This window comes from Pyxicephalus adspersus, chromosome 11 (assembly GCF_032062135.1).
Source record: "Pyxicephalus adspersus chromosome 11, UCB_Pads_2.0, whole genome shotgun sequence".
Lineage (NCBI taxonomy): Eukaryota > Metazoa > Chordata > Amphibia > Anura > Pyxicephalidae > Pyxicephalus > Pyxicephalus adspersus.
The window spans coordinates 24,636,797-24,657,430 of record NC_092868.1 but is presented as its reverse complement, the minus strand read 5'-3'; the positions used below and the strand labels follow the sequence as shown (position 1 = coordinate 24,657,430).

Below are 20,634 nucleotides of genomic sequence, written 5' to 3'. Positions count from 1 at the left end.
TTCCTTTTTTAAAAAAATGATATTCTTTATAAGAAGAAAGTCAAGTTATTTCAAAAGCAAAAAGTTTCATATCATAGATCAACCATATTTAGTATTGTAGTGCAAATAACAGTGGTGTACCAAAATCCATTTCATCTAATCAGAAGTCAGGAATGCAGGACGTGAATAAAGCATCAAAGATAAGTTGTAATCTTAGTGCGAACATGCCAGGAAGTTTGCCAGTGACAGATGAAAAGACAGTACAGCATTAAAAACAAAATGCTTTATTGGTCACTTGTATAGCCCCCACCCCAAACAGGATATGACCTAATCATGCAATATAGCTACTCCCAACATTAATGCACTAAAAAAATTAGGACAAGGGCATGTGAGATAACTATATAAGTAATATTACGTTGGGAGACAGTTTTTTGTTGTATGTTATGTCAGACTGTTTTCTGTTTTCACTTCTGCATCATCTATACAATCTTAAAGTTAATTTGAGAAATCTGCTTTGCTATTTTGGTGGGATAAAACCCATTATTCATTACACCCTGTAAATTGTGGTGGAGTAGTAAAACGTAGTCCAAAATTACTGCTTACCAGTTCACAAAATGCAAAGTGTGCAGTGGGTCCTGCCACACTCTGCCAGCACCAAAAGAAGACTGGTAAGAGGTCCTTTGAACTTTGGTATCAGTTAAACGATTGAATGGGTTTATCTAAAAGTAGCAGACTCTATATTAAAGGCAGGGAAAGATCTCAGTCTTACAAAGCTTTTAATTAAAAAATAAACTTCAACAACAGTATTTAGGAAAAAAAAAACTTGGAAAATCTAAATCTAAAATATTTTATACTAAGCATCCCGGTCAGTTCAGTTTCTCTTTAAAGATCCATCATGAAATAAATTGGGTTTCCATGAAAAAATGAAATAAGTAGTGATTTTTAGGGAGAGTGGCTTAATTATAACATTTTTAGCAAATTAAAATGTTGCATTGTTTTTCTTCTTCATTTAGCTCTGTTTGAATAAGGTAGGAATTTGGGGTTTTAGTGTTTTTTTACATGATTATCACCACTATGAAATCTATTGTTACAGAAGATTTGTGCTTCATTTGTTTATAAACAAGTTAAAAGCACTTTGGACTATGTGTAATTCATCAATTTCTGATAAAGTAGCTGGAGACAGAAGTGAAATTTTTTGCTACTTTTCTGCCAGTTACCGTAATTTTTTTTTCCATTTTACCATATTTATTTTACACAGCACCTCCATTCAAAACTCTTTATATTATGACCTGAAAACAGCTAGAAATCAGGCATGCAAAATCTAAATCTCAGTCTAAAATGGAATAGTTGTAATTAATAGGAGGGGGACAATTTCAGTATGAAGGTCCCTAATGTAAACAATTATTTGTCAATCTTTATATTTCAAAAAAGATAAAATGTGAAATATACAGGAATATTAAGTATTGTGGCACTTTGTACATAATGATTGTTATTTGCCCTGTCTTATTAAAAAAGCCACTTCACCTGTGTTGATATATTTCATATACTGCTTCATTATTAGCAACCTGTAAACTGCTAATCTACTTAAAACTAAATATCATTTTGGGCTATTTCAGTTAGCTGATTTTTACTTTTGTTTATATTCTTTTAGATTTAGGAAGCCTGTGAGTTAAGAAACCTAAGACTCACCTTAAAAAAATGAGAAGTTTAAACTGTGAATTACAGACATATAGATTTTTATATTTCTATTCTAAAGAGATGGCCCCGTAGATGTCTTTGACAGTGGAGGGTAATTAAAAGGATGAGTGTAATTCATTTTAAAGTGCACTTATCCTATACAGGGAAAATAAAAAATATATTTTTTGTAAACTAGTGCTTAGCTCCTCCAGTCCACCCCTCATCCCTGTGACACTATATTCAATACAGGCCCAGAAACTCAGGGAGGATCAACTGTTTCTGTCTAAAACAGTAGTTGATAATAACCAATTTGGGTAGAAAACAATAATAGGAAAATATCACAACTTTATAAAACTTTATCAAATATTGTCGTCATCTTTCAATGAAAGTCTGGATAAAAGGTTAATTTTATTCCTCCCTGTTTTTCTAAGCTAGATGGACCTTTAATGATCTTTCTTTGAAAATTTATTAGTGTCTCTTTAAATTGGTAGGGTGAGAGTTAAGTATATGGGATAATTGAGGGGTCACTGAGGGTAAGTAAGTAATTATACATTTACAGTGTAACTGAAGTTCACAATTCAATGTATGTTCTACATTGTTCAGAACACAACACAATGGCCATACTTGCTGTCCACTAAATACATCCTAACAGCACAGCAAGTTCATACACCAGAATAATACATTCATAGCATAGTTGCCAAATCATCTTCTTAATGTAAGGGCATACAGGCTCAGGGAAATTCTTCTTCATTTAATATAGCTTTCTTCCTGGTTTCTTCACAGCTTCATCCCATTAATATTGCACATTTCCGTGGCAGCCAAAAAGTCTCTTTGGTTGGATTTTTAGATCATCCTACAATCAGCTTCATTGTCAAGAGATAACTTTCTGGAGATCTGAAGAACGTTCTATGATTTTTGTTCTGCAATAAATAATGTACATTTTTTTACTTTCATGTTATTGAAAATAACTACTAAACATCCCAGAAGAGGGCAAATAAAAAACTGCTAATGGTATTTAGAAACATTACTAAATCATCAGTCAGAAAATCTGCTTTAACATAAATATTATTCCCTTTATGCAAAGATATAATTTATTTTTTTTCTTTGCAAGAACTGCATAAGTATCTGAATTTCAGCTGATATCAGCATAGTGTAGTGTCTGTTTACCAGGAAGTGTGAGATAAAAAAGCAACCATAGAGCCAATCCATTACATTCTGATGAGAAACGAAAGCAAAGTCAAAGAAAGATGAGGTCATCTCATCCTGCTTTTCTTCTAGTGTCTTATCCTCAGAATAGAACCAGGAGTGTGATAAATGATGCTGGCCACTAGACTTTGAATATCTTGTGGCAGAATAAAAGTACTGCCGGGGAAATCCCTGGTTAATCGTGAATATTGTAGTATTAGCAGGGTGTGATATTTTATTTTATGTAATAGGATTTTCCTTTTGTCCTAGTATTTTACGCAGGAATTACATCTTTAAGTAGGCTTTTTAATAGACCAGTATGAGCTGGTGGACTGCAGTAGCATTTACAGTGAATGTCACCCTGAAGCATATTCACAATGCACCTGTATTACATCCTACTGCAATGCATGATTACACACTAATGTGTGTTTTGGTGCACTGCAATAGGAAAATGCAGTATGTCTGATTTTTGATCAGGTATGGTTCTTAAAACAGCTCCTTCTTAATACATGTTGTAACTGTACATTTTTCAATAATACATTTTATTCATCTTAAACCACCCACGTTTTCATTTTGTAAAGATTGTTCTGTATTATATTATCTAGCTGAGTTTAGATAATTCCATATTTTTGTGCCATTGTGTCAGTTAAAAAAATGTCAAATTAACAAAGGAGTCTGCTGTACGTAAAAGAGCTGGTAATGCTATATGACCTTCTGTGACATCCCATGTCCTGTCCCTTGCATCAGCTGCCAACATTCAAAGAACATTTCTTTATATCATGATTGCCAGGCTACACTCACCTTCTTTGCCAGTGGTGTTAGCAATCGGGGCAGCACAGTAAGATTCTAATATTGAAACACTGCAGCCACAGAAACAACATTCCTCCACTATACCAGGTCGAGATTTGCTCCGAACCTGACCAGGTTTACCTGTGAAAACAACATTAAGAAAATAACATGAACAAATAATTGTACATAGAAACCTTAAACTCAATCCCTTGATGTAGGGAGTCAATCAACCCTTTAGCTCCCATATTAAATAAAAACAAGATTTAATTAGTGAAAATATTTAATATTTGTATGTTCTGATTAGCTGCTACACAGGATAGAGATAGAAACAAGGATTTTAGTATATTTTGACATCTTCATTGTCAGAAAACATTGATCTAAAGCGAAGTCATGTCTAATTTTCTATCTCAGAGTGGCTGTGCTTTACAGCCTGAGCACATTCAATAGTTGGTGGAGTTGCAGACTCTTTTTTCCTTCTCCCAGGTGCAGAGCAGCCATTTGCTAATTCCACAGTAGCCCTGTAAACTGGCAATAAGGGTTTGGCAGCATTATTTATTCATATGGCCAGTAACTTGGTGAAGAAGGTTGATTTCATGCATGAGGAAGGCTATGACTGTAGAAGGTATCAGCCACACACCTGTCAAGGTACAACAGCTCTGCAACAGCAAGAGGTAAAGATGCTCCGACATTAGGCGCTTACCATGAAGTTGGCTCTATCGATAAGGAGGGGATGCATGATGAAATGGTAATATTAGGAGAGATGAAAAACTTGACAGGAAGAACAGAAGGCAGAAGAATTGAAGCAGAACAGCAGCTAGGAGGACTAATGGATTAGCTACCTCCTAACCTATGTAGTGCCACTTCTGCAAAAGTACAGATTAGTACTACTCTCAGGAGTTTACAAAAATATTGCTAATAGAACCATTGCTGTTTAGAGCCTCTTCCTTGCAGTGTATTATCCAAGGTAAATACACCAGCCAGTTTATGTACCACACACATGAGGAAACATGTTAATAAGCACCGCTGAGCTTACTCAAAGCAGCAATTCAATGGGATAAGTCAACAGCAAAATGCACACTTCCCTACTCCTTATCTTCCTTTTATACTTTTCACTACTCTCCCCCTCCAGAACATTCTCTTGTGACAGGAAGTAAAGTTTTACAAAAGGTTTCAGAGTCTTGAGAAATGCCACCTCATAATGAGAAGAGGTTCATGGGGCTTTGTTGGGAAGAATCAGAGGCTTGCTCCTCCTAAAATTTATTTCACATCGTTCAAGTCATCTCCAGCAACATCTTTCCATAGGCAGATTTACCTTCTGCAGTTGCTGAAGTTGAAGAAAAATAATTGCTCAGCACTTCTATTTAAGCTTGGCTTTGCCGCCTCTCCCATTCCAGATTCTGGAAACAGCCCTCTTTCATAAGTTTATGGCTCTGCTATAAACTAGTAGTATGTACTCAGCTGCTCCCATCCCTGCCCTCCACCAGAATTTGGAAGGTAATATGTCTGTGTCGCTTGACCATGCTGTCAGCAGCAGATAGCACATGACCGTAGACAGGTGGTCCAGTAAGCATGGGCAGGGATGCTGTGTAACCTTTAAGACACACTAGGTGAACAGTGTTGAAACTGGTGGCATCAGCACATGTCCTTTATTATGGTGACAGTACAGTCATCATACCCCTCCTCTTTACCGGGCTCATTCTCTGACACCTTTAAACCAACAACACTTCTCTAATGACCCTGAGCGGATGCAATAATAGGGTAAATTCTGCCATGATAGGGCAAATTCAGATACATTCTATGCCCAGGACATGTGCTGAACCTAGTGGTGCAGCGTTCCATCAGTAAATAACCTTAAGTTTTTAAGGAAGAACTATCAGGCCAGATAGATTTGTGGCGTCTTTAGGTGGAGTTAGGTTCAGCCAGTTCTTGTTGTTTTAGGCAGGATTTAATGAAGAATATTTGCCCATTTCTATTGTAAAAGGGTTCATGGGAGAATCATTGTGTTCCATTAACGATAATCACAAACTATCCCTAATTCTGACTGAGGCTGTACTAATGTGACAAGAGCAGAAGCTATGCATTGTGAAATCCTATCTTAGATTTTGAAATTTAAAAGAAGCATGAGATAACATTTTTATTAGAAAATAAAGGATAGTTGTAAATAGCTGGACCTTTACAATACAATGATTTAGGTAATTACTGAACATGGAAAATTGGAGATGGGGGTAAGAGGATACTAAAAAAGAAATACATACTGACATAGAAGCCTCTGGTCCCACAGATGAATTGCAGCATGTCCACCAGTTCCGAACCACACAGCATCTCCTTTGAACGTCTGGAACAGCGAGCGCTGGCGACTCCAACGCATAGCGTAAACACCAGAGACAGACACAGCATCACCTGACTGACAGTGAGCGGTGCTACTTTCTAGGAAAGGTGAAAAAAGTCAATGTTATATGTAAACACAGTGAGGCAAAGGCCACCCAATAAACTGTTTGATTGTGTCACATTTCCTTCATTATTGCCTTTGAAGTATACCTCTGTCCTTACTTTGCTACTTGTTGAGCATTGAGAGATTATAAGGTCAGGAAGATTAAACTTTATATTCTGGAAATCCAAATATAATGGATGCATACCATGTAAACATACATTTTCATTTATTGTTATACAGTATACTAGGTTATTATATTTAAAAAGCTTTATTCTGTTAGATCCTTATATGAATTGTGTATCTACTATATTTTCTGCTGTTAGAAGAGCTAAACATTTGGGACATATTTCTGAACCAGTGGTATGGACATGCATATGAATCTTTAAGGTGCATGTGTTTTATAGTTATGATTTAGGACTAGATAATGTTTGCTAAAAGCTTAATTCATTGCTTTATAGGTAGACCTAGAAAGGTTGTTTAGATTTCCCTGTATGTACAGTTGCAACTTCATCATCACCAGCAGTAAACCCAATGCTGCATTTCTGGCACATTACACGTTTAGGGCACAGTGCTGAGGACTTTGAAATCTTTAAAGTAGTATTAATCAGCCTTAAGCTGCGTACACACGGCAAATTTTTCTTGCCCGATAATCGGTATCGGCCAATCATCGGGCGAAAATCTGCCGTGTGTACAGTCGGTCGTCGTCCATCGTCCGACGACCGTCCTGGCGGATCCATGGACGATGGACGACGACCGATCGTAATGAAAGGGAAGGGGAGAGCGCGCAGCAGGGTGCCGCTCCGTCGCTCTCCCCCTCCCCTCTCCATAGAGCATGAACGGTGCTGTATGTACAGCATCGTTCATGCATCGTGCAGTCTTTTCTCGTTGGAAAGGATCGTGAAAGATCCTTTCCAACGAGAAAAATTGCAGGTGTGTACGCAGTTTAGTTGGCAGCACTTCATTAGCAGAAGCCTGTAGTCAGCAATGTTGGCATTGTTACTTGATTATCCACAGTTTACTCGAAACCTGTGTTTTAACCAGTCATTTAAACAGTTTACTTAGATTATTTGCTGACAAGCTTAGAAGTATGTCAGAGACCTTTTGTATTGATTTGGCAATCAATGGCAATCTACGTGTTCCCGCCATAAAAAAAATATATCTTAAAAGGGAACATTTTTGAGAACACATCATTATTATTTTTAACATTATTATTATTGTTATTAATAATAATAATAACAATGCTCAACTTTTTTTTTTACTTGCCAAGGATTTTTTATTAAGTTTTGTGTATTTCAGGTCTGCTGAATCCAGAAATGACATTGGTTTCATTGAATTGGCTCTAGTTCTTGTGATACAGGAATCAGAATAGAGGATTTTACCATCAACAAATGTTAACACAGCATATTATTAAGAATCTTTATTTACACCAATGTTTTGCATTTTATATATTAAATGTAGCATTATTTTCATGAAACTTTCATTTGCCTTCTTGTATGTATTTTGGTACATTTGAGGTGATTATTCTCAGCAAAAACAGAGAAGAAAGAAAGAAGATTACAGAATTTGTGAAACAAGCGTAGCTTGCATATTTTAATATTAAACTGGGGGACCAAGATAAGTATTGGGCTCCTCATATGGTATGCAAAACTTGTGTACAGTGTCTGCATCTGTGAAAAACTGAAACGTATGAAATTTGGTGTACCTATGGTATGGCGAGAGCCCAAAAATCATAATGATTGTTATTTTTGTTCACTGAATGTAAAAGGTTTCAATCGTTACAAGAAAAACAAGTGGGAGTACCACGTGCTGATTTGGAATCAGCAAGACGACCTGTGCCGCATGGTGCTGATGTTCCCATACCAGTGTTCAGTATACTCCCTGATATTCCTGAATCCGACATGGAAGATATACAGGGTTTGGAGTGTAATCCAGGAGTTAGCAGTGGAAGTGAATATAAAGAAAGTGTTTCATCACACCAGCAGTTCTCCCAAGAAGAGCTCAATGCTTTTACATGTGACCTAAGTCTGTCAAGACAAGCATCTGAACTATTAGCATCCAGTCTAAAAGAAAAGAACTGTCTGAGACTGGAAGTTAAAATAACGGTCTATAGGACAAGAGAAGTGACCCTCCTACTATATTTAGTGAAGAAAGAGACTTTGTGTACTGTTGTAACATCCCTGGACTACTAGCCCATATGGGAGTACCAGAATACCGAGCAGAAGACTGACGGCTTTTCATAGACAGTTCCACTTGAAGTTTGAAATCTGTTTTACTGTATAATGGCAACTGCTACACATCAATTCCAATTGGTCACTCAACAAAACTTAAAGAAGAATATGAAAATATCAAAATGGTCTTACGAAAGCTTTGCTATCATGAACACCAATGGTCTTTATGTATTGATTTAAAATTGGTGAACATCCTATTTGGACAGCAAAGTGGATACACAAAGTACCCATGTTTTATCTGCTTGTGGGATAGTAGAGCAAAGCAGGAATCTTTGATAGACCCCACATTTGGAAACTGAAATAATTTTAAATTTCACAAGTTACATGACAGATACTGAAGCTTCTGCCTGGCACACAAAACTTGCTCTTAAACTTTAAAAATTTGATTGCATGAACATAAAGGTACACTATCTCCATAGCCATATGCAAAACTTTCGATTTCAGTGAGGAACAAAGGGAGAGGTTCCATCAAGATATAAAGGTGATGGAAGAAAGGTATCAGGGCAGATGGGATAGACACATGATGGCAGACTACTGCTGGAGCTTTCAATGTGATTGTCCTGATCATAAGCATAAAAGGAAATCATACAGAGTTATTCAATGACTTTGTTGTGATTATTTCTGTAAATATACTGAATATATTGACAATAAATATTTCGAAAATTTTAGTTTGTATACGGAGGCATATCCAGTTAAATTTTGCTTAATTTTCATGTTTCATTTGTTTTATATGAGATTATTATTGAGGTCATTATTTCAAAAACTACAGCCAATCCAGCAAAACCAATACCATATTTGGAATCTGTGCATCAAACATAACCTAAAATAACTTTAACCTGTTTGGCAAGAAAATTTTTGTTGACCAGTGTAATAATAATAAACTGTAATTATAAAACGGCAACATATTTTGCATCGCTGTATATTAAATCTATGTATACAAGAAAATAACCAATGAGAAAGAGAAAATACCCTCCTGATGAAGTAACATTTCATGTAAATAAAATGCAAATTATTCAGCCATGTTCAGAAAAAATAGGTGGCCACACATCTGACCTAAACCTATTTCCATGCATTCAAGTTCTGCATTGCCCAATTAAAATAGGTAATTAGTTTTAATTCATCATTAATCAGACATGTGCTTCTACTGAATATAAACATTGCTTTTTATTTGGCTGATGTTTAAACAAACACAAACCCCTAAAAAATACAATGTTTTTGCCAGTGGCTTTATGCACATGTGGTATCCACTGCCAATCAGTTTACTGCATCTCCCTGTCAGTTAGACAAATACTGAAATGTTTGGCTGTGTGAAGAGAGGGGAGGGTTGAGGTCATGGCTGCACAGCTGTACATAGGTACAGCAGACAAGATAATAAGATTCTCAAGGTGAAAAAAGAAAAAATAACAGACCTAACACAAAATAAACACTGCTGTATCTATTACTTGTTCTTCACAAACAATGAATAACTCTGCATATAATGAAACCACCTTTGCATACAAGGCATTCCAGAACCAGGTGTGCTTTATCTTTAAATTTTAAGTAGAACTTTCAATTAAAAAACCATGGTTCAGTCTATTTGAGCTTACAGTTTTTTTTCTCGATCCCCCTACAAAGTCCCACAAAGACCTGTCAATTAAACCAGTGCAGCTTCATGGTGTTCATCCACCTAATGCAGCTTCGTGTAAAGGTGTGGCAATGGTGTTGTACTAATCTTGAATTCAGAGCAGAGAGAGTTACTACTCTCGTGAAGTCTGTGTGTGACTGGACTACAGTGGAATGACAGACAGCATCTGGCCACATCTAGTCCTGCCCACTTCATTCAGGATTGACAACTTTTGGTTTGATGCTGACACCCCCCCCCACTGTCAGGTGCAGTGCCTAGGAGGGAGAGTATGTGAGACAAAAGAAGAAAAAAGAAGAAGTTTTAGTAGTAAGATAAACCTTGATTTAGGGTTAAGGAGGTTGTTTATTTTATTAGGTTTGTGCATTGAATAGTAACTTGATATATAATATAATATGGAAATATAATAAAATATAGAAAAAAAATATAATGTGAACATATTAGGGTAACAAGATAATTCCTTGTTTGATTATTCCTAGCATCACAAAAATAATATGGTATTCTATAAATTACATCAATCTATAATCAAAAATGACTTTTTAGCTGAAAACCGGCTCCTTTGCCACCTCTTATACCTGTTGAGATATATGTACCTTAATAAAATATACATTCTTGCTCACACCCACAATGAATTGGCAATCTTTCCCAGAGTCATCATCATTATCACTAGCCACATTAGGTATCAGTTTGACTTTTGTTTTATATTCAAATCACAAATAAACAAAATAGCTACTAGGTAGATAACTAGCTTGTGAACTTTTTACTGTTGTTGTGCAATCAGTCATGTAATCGAGGGATTGTTAACTGACCATATAACTTGCATGTCATTTGGCATTTTAGGTTGATTCCACCTTTGATTCTAGTATTTTTTAACAATATATATTGTGTATATGTGTGTTTTATTTATATATATATATATATATATATATATATATATATATATTTTTTTTTTTTTTTTTTTTTTTTTTTTTTTTTTTTAGTTCCCATAAATCTATTATTAGATTTCTATCCCTCCTGTTAACAATGCCTGTTGTAACTCTAAAAAATATTACACTCTCTTGCTTACTGATTTCATAAAAACCTAATAAAGAAAAATAGTTTTTTTACACATCTATATTGTACCACCTCTATATTGATAATTCTATCTTTTGACTTCAACAGCATCCTAAAATGCATTTTAATGGAAATTTACTTAATATGCTTTACTGATTTCTAATTTAACCTGGATATTATCAGCTATTATCTGGTATTTCTGTCTATTTAGTAATAGTTTCTTACCTTCTACCTACCTTCTCCAACTTTTTAAGGGGTAGCAAAATTACATTTTGTTCAAAAGGGAATCTCTTTTGGTGGTAAACAGAGAAATTACCTCTTTAGGAATGTCTCTTTTTCATATATATCAAAAAATAATGAAAAAAACTAATCATTTATATTAAGTCTACCATAGAATGTGACTAAAGTAAGTACACAAGAGTTTGAAACTATAAGTCTGACTGAATCAGGTCATCATACATGGTCTGGGTTGATGTTAATTCAATAACAGTTTCTAAGCATAGTGAGAACACCATAGTGCTGATATAAAAATATATAAAAGGGGAAATTAAGTACAAATTGTACATTTGTCTAATGGCTCTCCTCGGTGATACCAACTACAAATGGCAGGACAACCTCTACAACCATACCTGTGCAAACTCACTGAAATGTCCACAGGATTGGTGTGATCCCAATAAGCCACCTCTGACTTTAAAATAAGGTTTAGGCACAGAGTGGCAGCTATTTAAATGATATTCTCTATGTGTTTCTATAAATAGTCATTTGGAGTTCCTAAATGGATGAATCTGTCACTATGCAAGAGCACAATTTTGAATCAGGGATAGGGTGTTATAACTGTTTAAAGTCTGATTTGATTCACCTCCTGGACCAGATGGTATTAGTATCTGGTATCTGCATTACGCTGCGTACACTGTTGTTCTTCTGTGTACAGCGGTCGCCCAACCAATGGGGAACAACTACTAAACATGTCAATACAGTTGACAATCAAAAGTCTGGCAACCTCCGGACCCGAGCTGCAACGGATTTTTGAAAATTCCAGATATTTTCTTTATTCTTACCTCCACACACAGGCCAGTCTTCCTCTCGCAGCACCCACGGACATCTGGCACAGTTTCAGGGAGCAGGCAGCAGGGACGTCTCAATGTGTATTTAGTGTAGCAAGCAAGTGTTTCTGCAGAACAGCGCCATGAAAACATTAGTGGCCAAACAGTGTACTGCACTTCCTGTATTGAAAATGAATGGAAATTGAAGGATCTGGATTATCGATGGATGGATTTTAGATTGTCAACTGCAGTTCTTCCCCCTCCATAGAACAGAATAGATGCTGTGTGTACAGTGCTCGTCCGTTCGTCTGTCACTCTTTGTCCATAAAAACAATCATAAATGTTTCCAGCAACAAATTGCATGTGTGTAGCCTTAATCTACATTTTTCTGGAAATTTAGAAAGATGTCTGTTGTTCTTGCCAGAACTGAATGTTCACTATTAAAGTTCTACCATAAATTTTGGAATGAAATTACATGTAAACTTTTACAAGCTTTTTTTTTCAGCAACTTCTTGTCTACACGTATGCCCCCCAGCCTTGGCAGTTTACGGATATGAACAGTGGTGAACACTGACTTTGCAAAGTGTGTTTGCACAGCCAACTGTATTCTCCACTATTTGGAGCACATATGACCAGGGGTGAAATTAAAAAAAAAAACACCTACAGTTGCTATACTGACCCAGTCTCCAGTGCTTTCCTCCAAAGGCTCACTGATCCATGGATGCCAAACTGCACCCCTATTGGGCTGAATGATGTCTAGCCTCAATTAGACTACTTTCTGTCAGCCCACTGGGGCAAGGCTGTGCTCTGTGCCCTGAACTTGCAGGGCAATGCAGCAGAGAGCAGTACCATTTAACATTACCACACACTTGCATATATGCAGTATTTAGAACCTGCCCACCACTGGAAAGAAATGAGGGCAAAGAGGGCCTGTAACACCTTCCCAACTGGACCAAATAAATCTGGAAACAAAGTAGGAACTAACAAAACCGCAGTTGGGTTTAAAGCTTTTAAGAAATATCAATGGTTGGTTTTAGATCTTTCAATAACAATAATAAATTTCTGGTGACACAACACGCAGCAACAGTTTTTTTAGCAAAGCAACAGTATATTTACAACTTTTTAAAATATCTGTACATTTTATCATTTGAAAGCAGGCTTTTTTGCCACCAGGTGAATGTCTTTGCCAAGACTGAGAATAAATCATAAGTGTGCTGCAAGCAGGAGGAAGTATTTTCTTTGTTTCTGTTCTAACAGTAATTACATTAGGGGAAGAAGTGGGGTCAGACTGTATAATAGAGTAGGGGTTTATATGTGTCAGTTATTTCTATTATGCAGCAACCAAACATGATTTTGTAATCACAGTCCAGGAAAAAGTTGCTGAACTTGGGTGGTGTCTGAACACAGGTAAGCAGAGTTTTGGATCAAAAAGCATGTCAGGGAAAAATGGTGATCTTTAGATTTAATAAACTCCAGTAGGAATGACACATTACAGATCATGCACTAAACATATAAACTATGTGGGGACCCTCACCATTACCTTTTTTCTGAAGTGTTTTGTCAGTTTGCTTAGTCAGTTGGGCTGTAGCCAGCCTAACCATCTGTTTACATTTCCTGAACTCTGTAGACCTTTCCTAAGCATAATGTGTGGATTACTTCTGTCTATCTCTGGTGAATGTTCCACAGCTCAGACTGGAGGATAACCCTGAGTTATGGATTTTGTTGTTTTGCAGCCAGGCACTAGAGACTATGGTAGAGTACACACATTCTATTTTTTTTTTTTCTGGAAACAATCTTTTGTGATCATTTCCAATGTCAAAGGAGTGACAGATAAACAAACAAACAGGTACACACAGCACAGTTCTGTACTATGGAGAGAGGAGAGGGGGAGAACAAGCAAGCAACACCGCGCTGAGCTCTTTTCTATTCATCAGACCATTAATCAGACCATTAAACTAAGGCTACACACATTGGATGTGCTAGCAAGGTGATAACTGTTTGGCAGGGTCTTAACTGCGGTATAACAGACCCCTCGCAGACCTCCACTTACCAACATGCCCAAAGCCTCCCAAAAATTACAAAGACTCATTTAAAAAGTCAAATGGCCCACAGGCCTTTTATTATTATACATACTATTGATTCTATCAATTGACATACCATTATCATAACATCCAATTAACCTAAAACCAAAACATAAAATATAACAATATAAACAAATTCCCAATCAACAGCTTTCCAGGTTTGCTGGTCCTCGAAGGCAAACACCACATCAATGTGAGATCGGCACCACGCTGATATTGCTGTTCCCAGTCACACCATCGCCCAGCTCGGGAACAATATCAAAAGCCACTCGCAGTCCATCCCACACTAAACTTCCTTTCCAGACCATTCAGGAGACTCTAAACCAAAGATCGGTCCCCACCCCATTAATACTGACACCAAAAGAAAACAAAAAGACCTTAACTGCCACCCCATTATTATTGACACCAAAGAACACAAAAAGACCTTAACCGCCTAACTTTACCAAACCACAATACTATACCCCAACCCTTAACCTCTACTACCAGAAAGGGAGGGAGGGTGGAAAACTCATACTAGCAACTATTTCTGATTACCTCAATCCTCTATCCACTCACCTTTAAAACCTTGGTCCTCACCCTTACCTCTGCCTTCCCTACGCTCAGCCCTAACATCTCCTTACCCCTTTGCCTGTCTGTTCTGCTGTTCTTCCAGTCATGCCTGCCCTCTTCTATGCTCCCTTAGATGCCCAGGTAGATCTTTTGTTAATATTCTGGGGAACTGCCAAGACGAAGAGCCTGCTGGTTAGTTCCCTGAACATAATTCCTTGCTGAGATCCAGATCTCTTGCTGGAGGGATTGTCTAGGACTGGTGGTCCTCGAGAAAATTTTGGTGGTCCTTAGCTCTGGGGGGCACACCGGCCAGAGCCACAGACCATGTCTCCCATAATGATCGCATGCTTTGGGCGGTGGGCAGGTTGTGTCTCTGGACCCATTGCAGGCTCAGACCTACAATGGGAGAGTGGGCGGGTTCTGGCATTATGACGTCACTCTGGGGGAAGTTTCTTCCCAATTTCTAGCTGCTATCACAGAGTCAGTAGACATGTTTATGTCTACAAATGTTTACATATTTATTACTTAGTTCAGCTTCTTGTGTGCTTGAAGCATTTGCTTTGATAAATATATCATTGTAAGTCACAAATTAGACAATTTGAAACAAAAACCTATTTTGAGTGAACTAATACATGGACTGCACTCAGTTACTGAACAATCATATACTTGGTGACCCTATCAAGAATTTAGAGCTTATTTTAGCTGCCTCTGAGTTACAAGCTATTACATTGTGGATATCAAATAGATGCTGTCTATTTATATATACTGGGAAAAGCAACAATTTATTTCCAAAATTCCTCCTTATATCCACCTTATTGTTACCTCTTCACCCCTGTCCATTGCAACTGACATTAAAATTAACAGTGTTGGGTATTCGGGGGGATGGTGACATGACCCCCCCTCAGTCATGTGATATGGATTTTGGCCTAGATCAGCTGCTAGACCCAAACTCTGTCACAAAAGTGCAGAGCACCCCCTCCACCCCTTACTCTCACATACACACAAATAAACTAGTAGTATTCTTGGCTGTGAAGGAGAAAGGTGCAGCAAGGGAGTGCAGGTATAGTGAGTATAGGTGGGTTGCCTGGGGGACTTTTCAGAGACACTGTTACCTTGCCCTGTTTTTTATATTTCTGGACTGTGGGAACTTGCTCAACCACATATGAATTGTGAAAGCAATGATGAAGCATCATTTGCCAGTAGATGGAAGATTTTTATGATGGCTTTTTTATGTTTTTTTAGAGCTTGTAAAATGTTATTTGTATTTTTTTCAAATATGTGGTTTGGTTTTATATTAGAGTGACCTCTGCATAGGGAAACAATTTTACTTTTGTGTTCTCTAATCTGTCACATTGGGAGAGAGGGGGATTAGGACTAGGAGTTAATCAGGAACCGTTGTAATGCGCATGTGCTGACAAACATTCATAATGTTTTAAATTATCAACAACTGACTTGCTTCTCTTCCTGAATAGTCTAGTCCCTACAGAAGTGCTACAGTGGAAGTCACAGGCCTGGCGGTACAGTTTGGCAGAGCAGCCTGCATCACAAGACAGGCTGCTGGCATGTAAACATTCTGGTATAAAATCAGTATTCTCTAGGGAAGAAAGGGGCCCGTGGAAAGCCCACTTTGCCCTACTCGAAAATCAGTCCTAACTTTATGCATGCAGGGGCAGGTTTGAAAAAATTCTCCTCATCCCTTCCAATGTATGCTTACCCTTCTGTCCTGCATGGGTAAAGCACAATGATTTTAGTAGATTTTTCAGCTTCTCTATTGTTTATATACTATGCCACCAGATTCCATTCCTCTGCCAAATAATGTATATAAAGCAGGGTGTACATCAGGTCCGTGTTCAACTTTAATAACTGTGAATGTACACATGATGAAATCATAATGTAAATACCATAACATTTCCTAACTTATTGAAAACATTTCTTGCTGACCACAGATTTTATTGAATTTCATTAATGATCCTAATTTAGGTTTAACTAAATAAAATATTAATAGTATTAAAATAGGAGCAGCCACTCTCACTACTGTGGTGAGATAAGTATGGTGGAGCTGTACTGTTCCCCAGGAGTAAACTATATCTCTTTTTTTCATTTGCACAACAACAGGGACAATGGAGATGGAGAACAGTGGAGGACATTGTTTTAATTTACTAGTATTAGAAACAGTTTTTGATTATAATTGAAGTTATCTTAGACCATACATGGGTCAGTTTTCCTATTCAATTAGGCAGTCAATTGGATTGTTTCATAGATTTCACCATAAATCAATTCTTTACTTCTGAATTTGATTGACCAGTTTTGATGACTATGAGAAATGATTATGCAAAACTGGCAGGTATTTTTTTCACGAATACATTTTTATTTATATTAGCTATTCAAAAAAAAACAAATGGAATGATTGTGAGCAGTGTTTATCAACCTTTTTTTTTTATGATGTCTTCACATAACCTCTGCTGTAATGACTACAACCACAGCGCATTGTAAATTAGTGTGCTAAACAGTGGGATGATGCCTCTTATATTGCTTGCCAGTGGGAAGGCTGCCAACCTTACAGATAGCCAAAAAGATCATTGGTAACAGTAAAGCTACGTACACACTTCCAATTATTATCGTTGGAAAACGAACGACGAACGATCCTGCACGATATATACGAACGATCGTATAGCACCGATCCTGCACATAGAGATAACGACACGATCGTTCGTAGATATTGTACACACAATAGATACGATCGTTTGAGCGACAGAGGAACTATGTGAATGACAGGAAAGTGAACGAACGTTCGTTCATTACGCATGCTCTGACCATGGACGATCAACGAATGACCGTACACACGATGTTCAACGATCGTCGTCCAATCCGATCCGCCGGTCCGGTCGTTCGTTTCCAATGAGTTTCCTCATCCGTCGGCGTCGTTGGTTACTTTTTTACGAACGATTTTTTGCCCAATCGATCGTTCGTCGTTCGATTGGAACGATAAAAATTGGAAGTGTGTACGCACCTTTAAGCTGACCTGAAAGTGACAAACTGCTCATTACCCAAGGAACACTTGCCAACCTCTGGAGGAACCTTAGGGATTCACAGAACCCTGGCTGTGAACACTAAACACTAATTTGGGGACTGGATGACAGGTTTAATGCAAAATAATACTTTCTAATCGGTAAATCATATCATTTTCATATACCGTAGGTGTATATATCCACCCCAAAAAAAGTCACAATCCATTGAATGAAAGTCAATTCATATATGTTTAGCTTTAGGCACTGGATTGTAAAATCAGTATTGAGGACAAAGGTGAACAGTTTATTGTTCTCTTTAAAACCACTGTAGATTAATCAGAGCTATATGCTGTGTATATGTAAAATAAATCTAATCAATTTGTAAACATATACTATCTGCCATAATGGTAAAATTACCCTACTAGGGGCAGTTTTTAGGGACCTTATTGTGAGCTATATTTAGTTTATCCTTCTAGTTTAAGTCCTAAATAGTATATGCAATGATTGCAAGCAGTTTGCACGTTATGCAGGTATTGTTGTCAGCAGAAGACATGCAAATCATGTCAGATTTGCACGTTGCACTGTTTGCATACTGATACAAGACAATTGGTAAATATTAACTTCATGTTATAGCAGGATTGTTGGAATTCTGCAATATTTATACCAGTGATGTGGCGACAGCAGGCACAGTGGGGCAATGATCCCATCCTGTGTAAATGAAATGTAGCCTTTTGTAAACATTCAAAGTGTAGATAGTAAATAAGGCATGGAATCACACAGGCAAGCCTGAAAAGTACCAACTCAATAATTATGCCTTTCAGTTTCCAGTGCACACTGCACCTTCCAGATGTGGAGGAACAATGCATTCTAGCTTTCCTTTCGCTGTTGTTCCTTAACAGCTGGACAGCTAAATAATTCTGCACTTAGAATAGTGCACAAAACAATGAAAACGATATAAAATAAATGTAGAGCATCGATATACAGCAGATTGCTATAAAGTAACATGTTACAAATATTACAAATAATGTTATTTGTAACATTTTTTAATATTAGGTCTGTGTTTAGATTTGGGTTAATGGAGAATTCACCCAGATCCCCTTGCCCTAATATTTAATTTTAAAAACTGAGCAGTTCATAGAGCTTATATCTTGATGTATCCTTCTGCTACAGAAAAAAGACAGATTTCAGAAAACTTCTCTACAACCACAGATTATTCAGCAATAGACTCATTATTAATCAACAGTTTCTAAATTGTCAGATACTTCTTTAATCCCTTATGTAACAAAATAATTTTTAACATGATAGCTTTATAGTTTATAATCAAAACTGGATTTTCATTCTAGTGATCCTAGCAGTTTTAAGCTTGCGCATTACTCGCGAGTGTGTGCATGTTTGAGTGTTTTATATATATATATATGTATGCGTGTGTGTAGATATATAGTACTTAAAGGCTAACAGCTTAGACTAAAGGTATAACATATTTAGAAGTTATGCTCCCCTGCCATTACGTACTACTGTCTCTCACTTGAAAGCTCTTTTGAACATAGTTTGTTTCTCCTCTTTTGATATTATTTGTACTTGCCTATTATAAAGGTTTGTCATTTGCTACTCCCACTTTTTGTACAGCACTGCATAATATGTTGACATTTTTTTAAAATAAAGTTTAGCAAAAAAACTACCTTCATGACATAACAGTGAAATAGGAATCCTAATTGGTTATTGTAGATTACTGCATTTTTTTCCTTATTTTCTATATATCTTTAATTATATTTAAAATGGGCAGTCTATGAAAGCAATCACTTAATTTACCAAATCAAAACATGAATCCTTAATAATGTGTTATTGTGTCATCTTTGTAGCATACATTGTATAGAGTGTAAGGTTCATTAGTCATAGTTGTCTCACATTTAAAAATGTTTCTAGACATGCATTGCCACTTAGTCCTATTTATTTCACGCAGGTTGATATGTATGATAAACTGGAATACTTGTAAATTATAGTTTCAATTCCATAAACATTAACTTATAAAATCAAGGACTGATGGAGGGGAAAAGATTTATGTTTCACTTGGTCATTATTCAATGCTGGTGATATTTCGAGATAGAAATGTAAGAGCCAGTTCTTAACCCCCCACCTGCAGTGATTTATAGACTAATGGCTAAAACAAGTACCAGTTTCAAACAATTGCTTATTAACATTTGAGCATGCGGGACATTAAGCTGGTAACATTCCCAGGGATAATATTTGAAGGAACACACTATGGTGCAAATCCACACATGCTGGCTACTATATGCTTGGAAAATATTTGTTTCAAATAAAGTATACAATTGAGCATGCTCAGTATATTCATGACAGCTAACCTAGTCATTGGCAGCTGTCCCTCATGTAGACTAGGGCTTGTAAGAGTTAAATATTTACAACTGCAGATAGCGTTAGCTCAGTATAGCTATCACTTTAGCCTTTTTTTTCTCAGTAATAATCAGAAATAATCAATATATTTACCTTGTTAGAAAGCAGGGTTAAAGGTCATTGTGCAAGGGGACTTAGAAATGGCAAGTAAAATGCAGTTACCTTTCTTGTCAGCTTAGGCGCTTTTTGCTTTCTGCAGTCCCCGAGACACATGACTGTCAGTGTGCCTGTAATATCGACTGTATGGTGGCATGCACAGTGTTTCACAGCACAGAGGGTTGAGGACAGGACTTTGCACTGTGGGAGCTCTCAGGCCATGTAGCAGCTAGTTTTGATGTCCAGGAGGTGTTTGCCTGGGAGAAGCCCATGGGAAGGCAAGGGGACTCAGCAATGTATAGATTTGAAAGGTGGAGGAGGTTCCTTAGTGGCTGTCCATCTGGACAGAGGTATGGGGGAGGGTAATATTAACCCAAAGTTCCCTGAATAGCCCACATATTGGCCTTCAGCTGGCCACACCATAACTTTACCCCCTAGCAATGAGACCAATTTGAATCAAGTAATGTTCTGAACTTAGAGTGACC

The 20,634-nt window shown here is 37.1% G+C and overlaps 1 protein-coding gene across 1 annotated transcript; it reads right to left on the bottom strand.

The window, feature by feature from the left end:
* Positions 1-246: 246 nt before the first annotated feature.
* Positions 247-20,388, bottom strand: LOC140340890 (insulin-like growth factor 3.L). Its single transcript, XM_072426328.1, has 4 exons — positions 20,216-20,388; positions 5,886-6,057; positions 3,643-3,771; positions 247-2,576 (listed from the first exon to the last, which is right to left on the bottom strand). The coding sequence occupies exons 1-4, from the start codon at positions 20,264-20,266 to the stop codon at positions 2,563-2,565; spliced, it is 366 nt and encodes a 121-aa protein (XP_072282429.1). The 5' UTR covers positions 20,267-20,388; the 3' UTR covers positions 247-2,562.
* Between the last annotated feature and the right edge of the window lie 246 nt (positions 20,389-20,634).

Bases quoted from the DNA above. Each gene is read 5' to 3' on its own strand.
- LOC140340890 (XM_072426328.1), bottom strand. From the start codon at position 20,266: ATGTGTCTCGGGGACTGCAGAAAGCAAAAAGCGCCTAAGCTGACAAGA. The intron at 6,058-20,215 runs GTAACTGCATTT...CACCTTTCCTAG, and splicing joins CGCCTAAGCTGACAAGAAAG to AAAGTAGCACCGCTCACTGT. The intron at 3,772-5,885 runs GTATGTATTTCT...TTGTTTTCACAG, and splicing joins GACCAGAGGCTTCTATGTCA to GTAAACCTGGTCAGGTTCGG.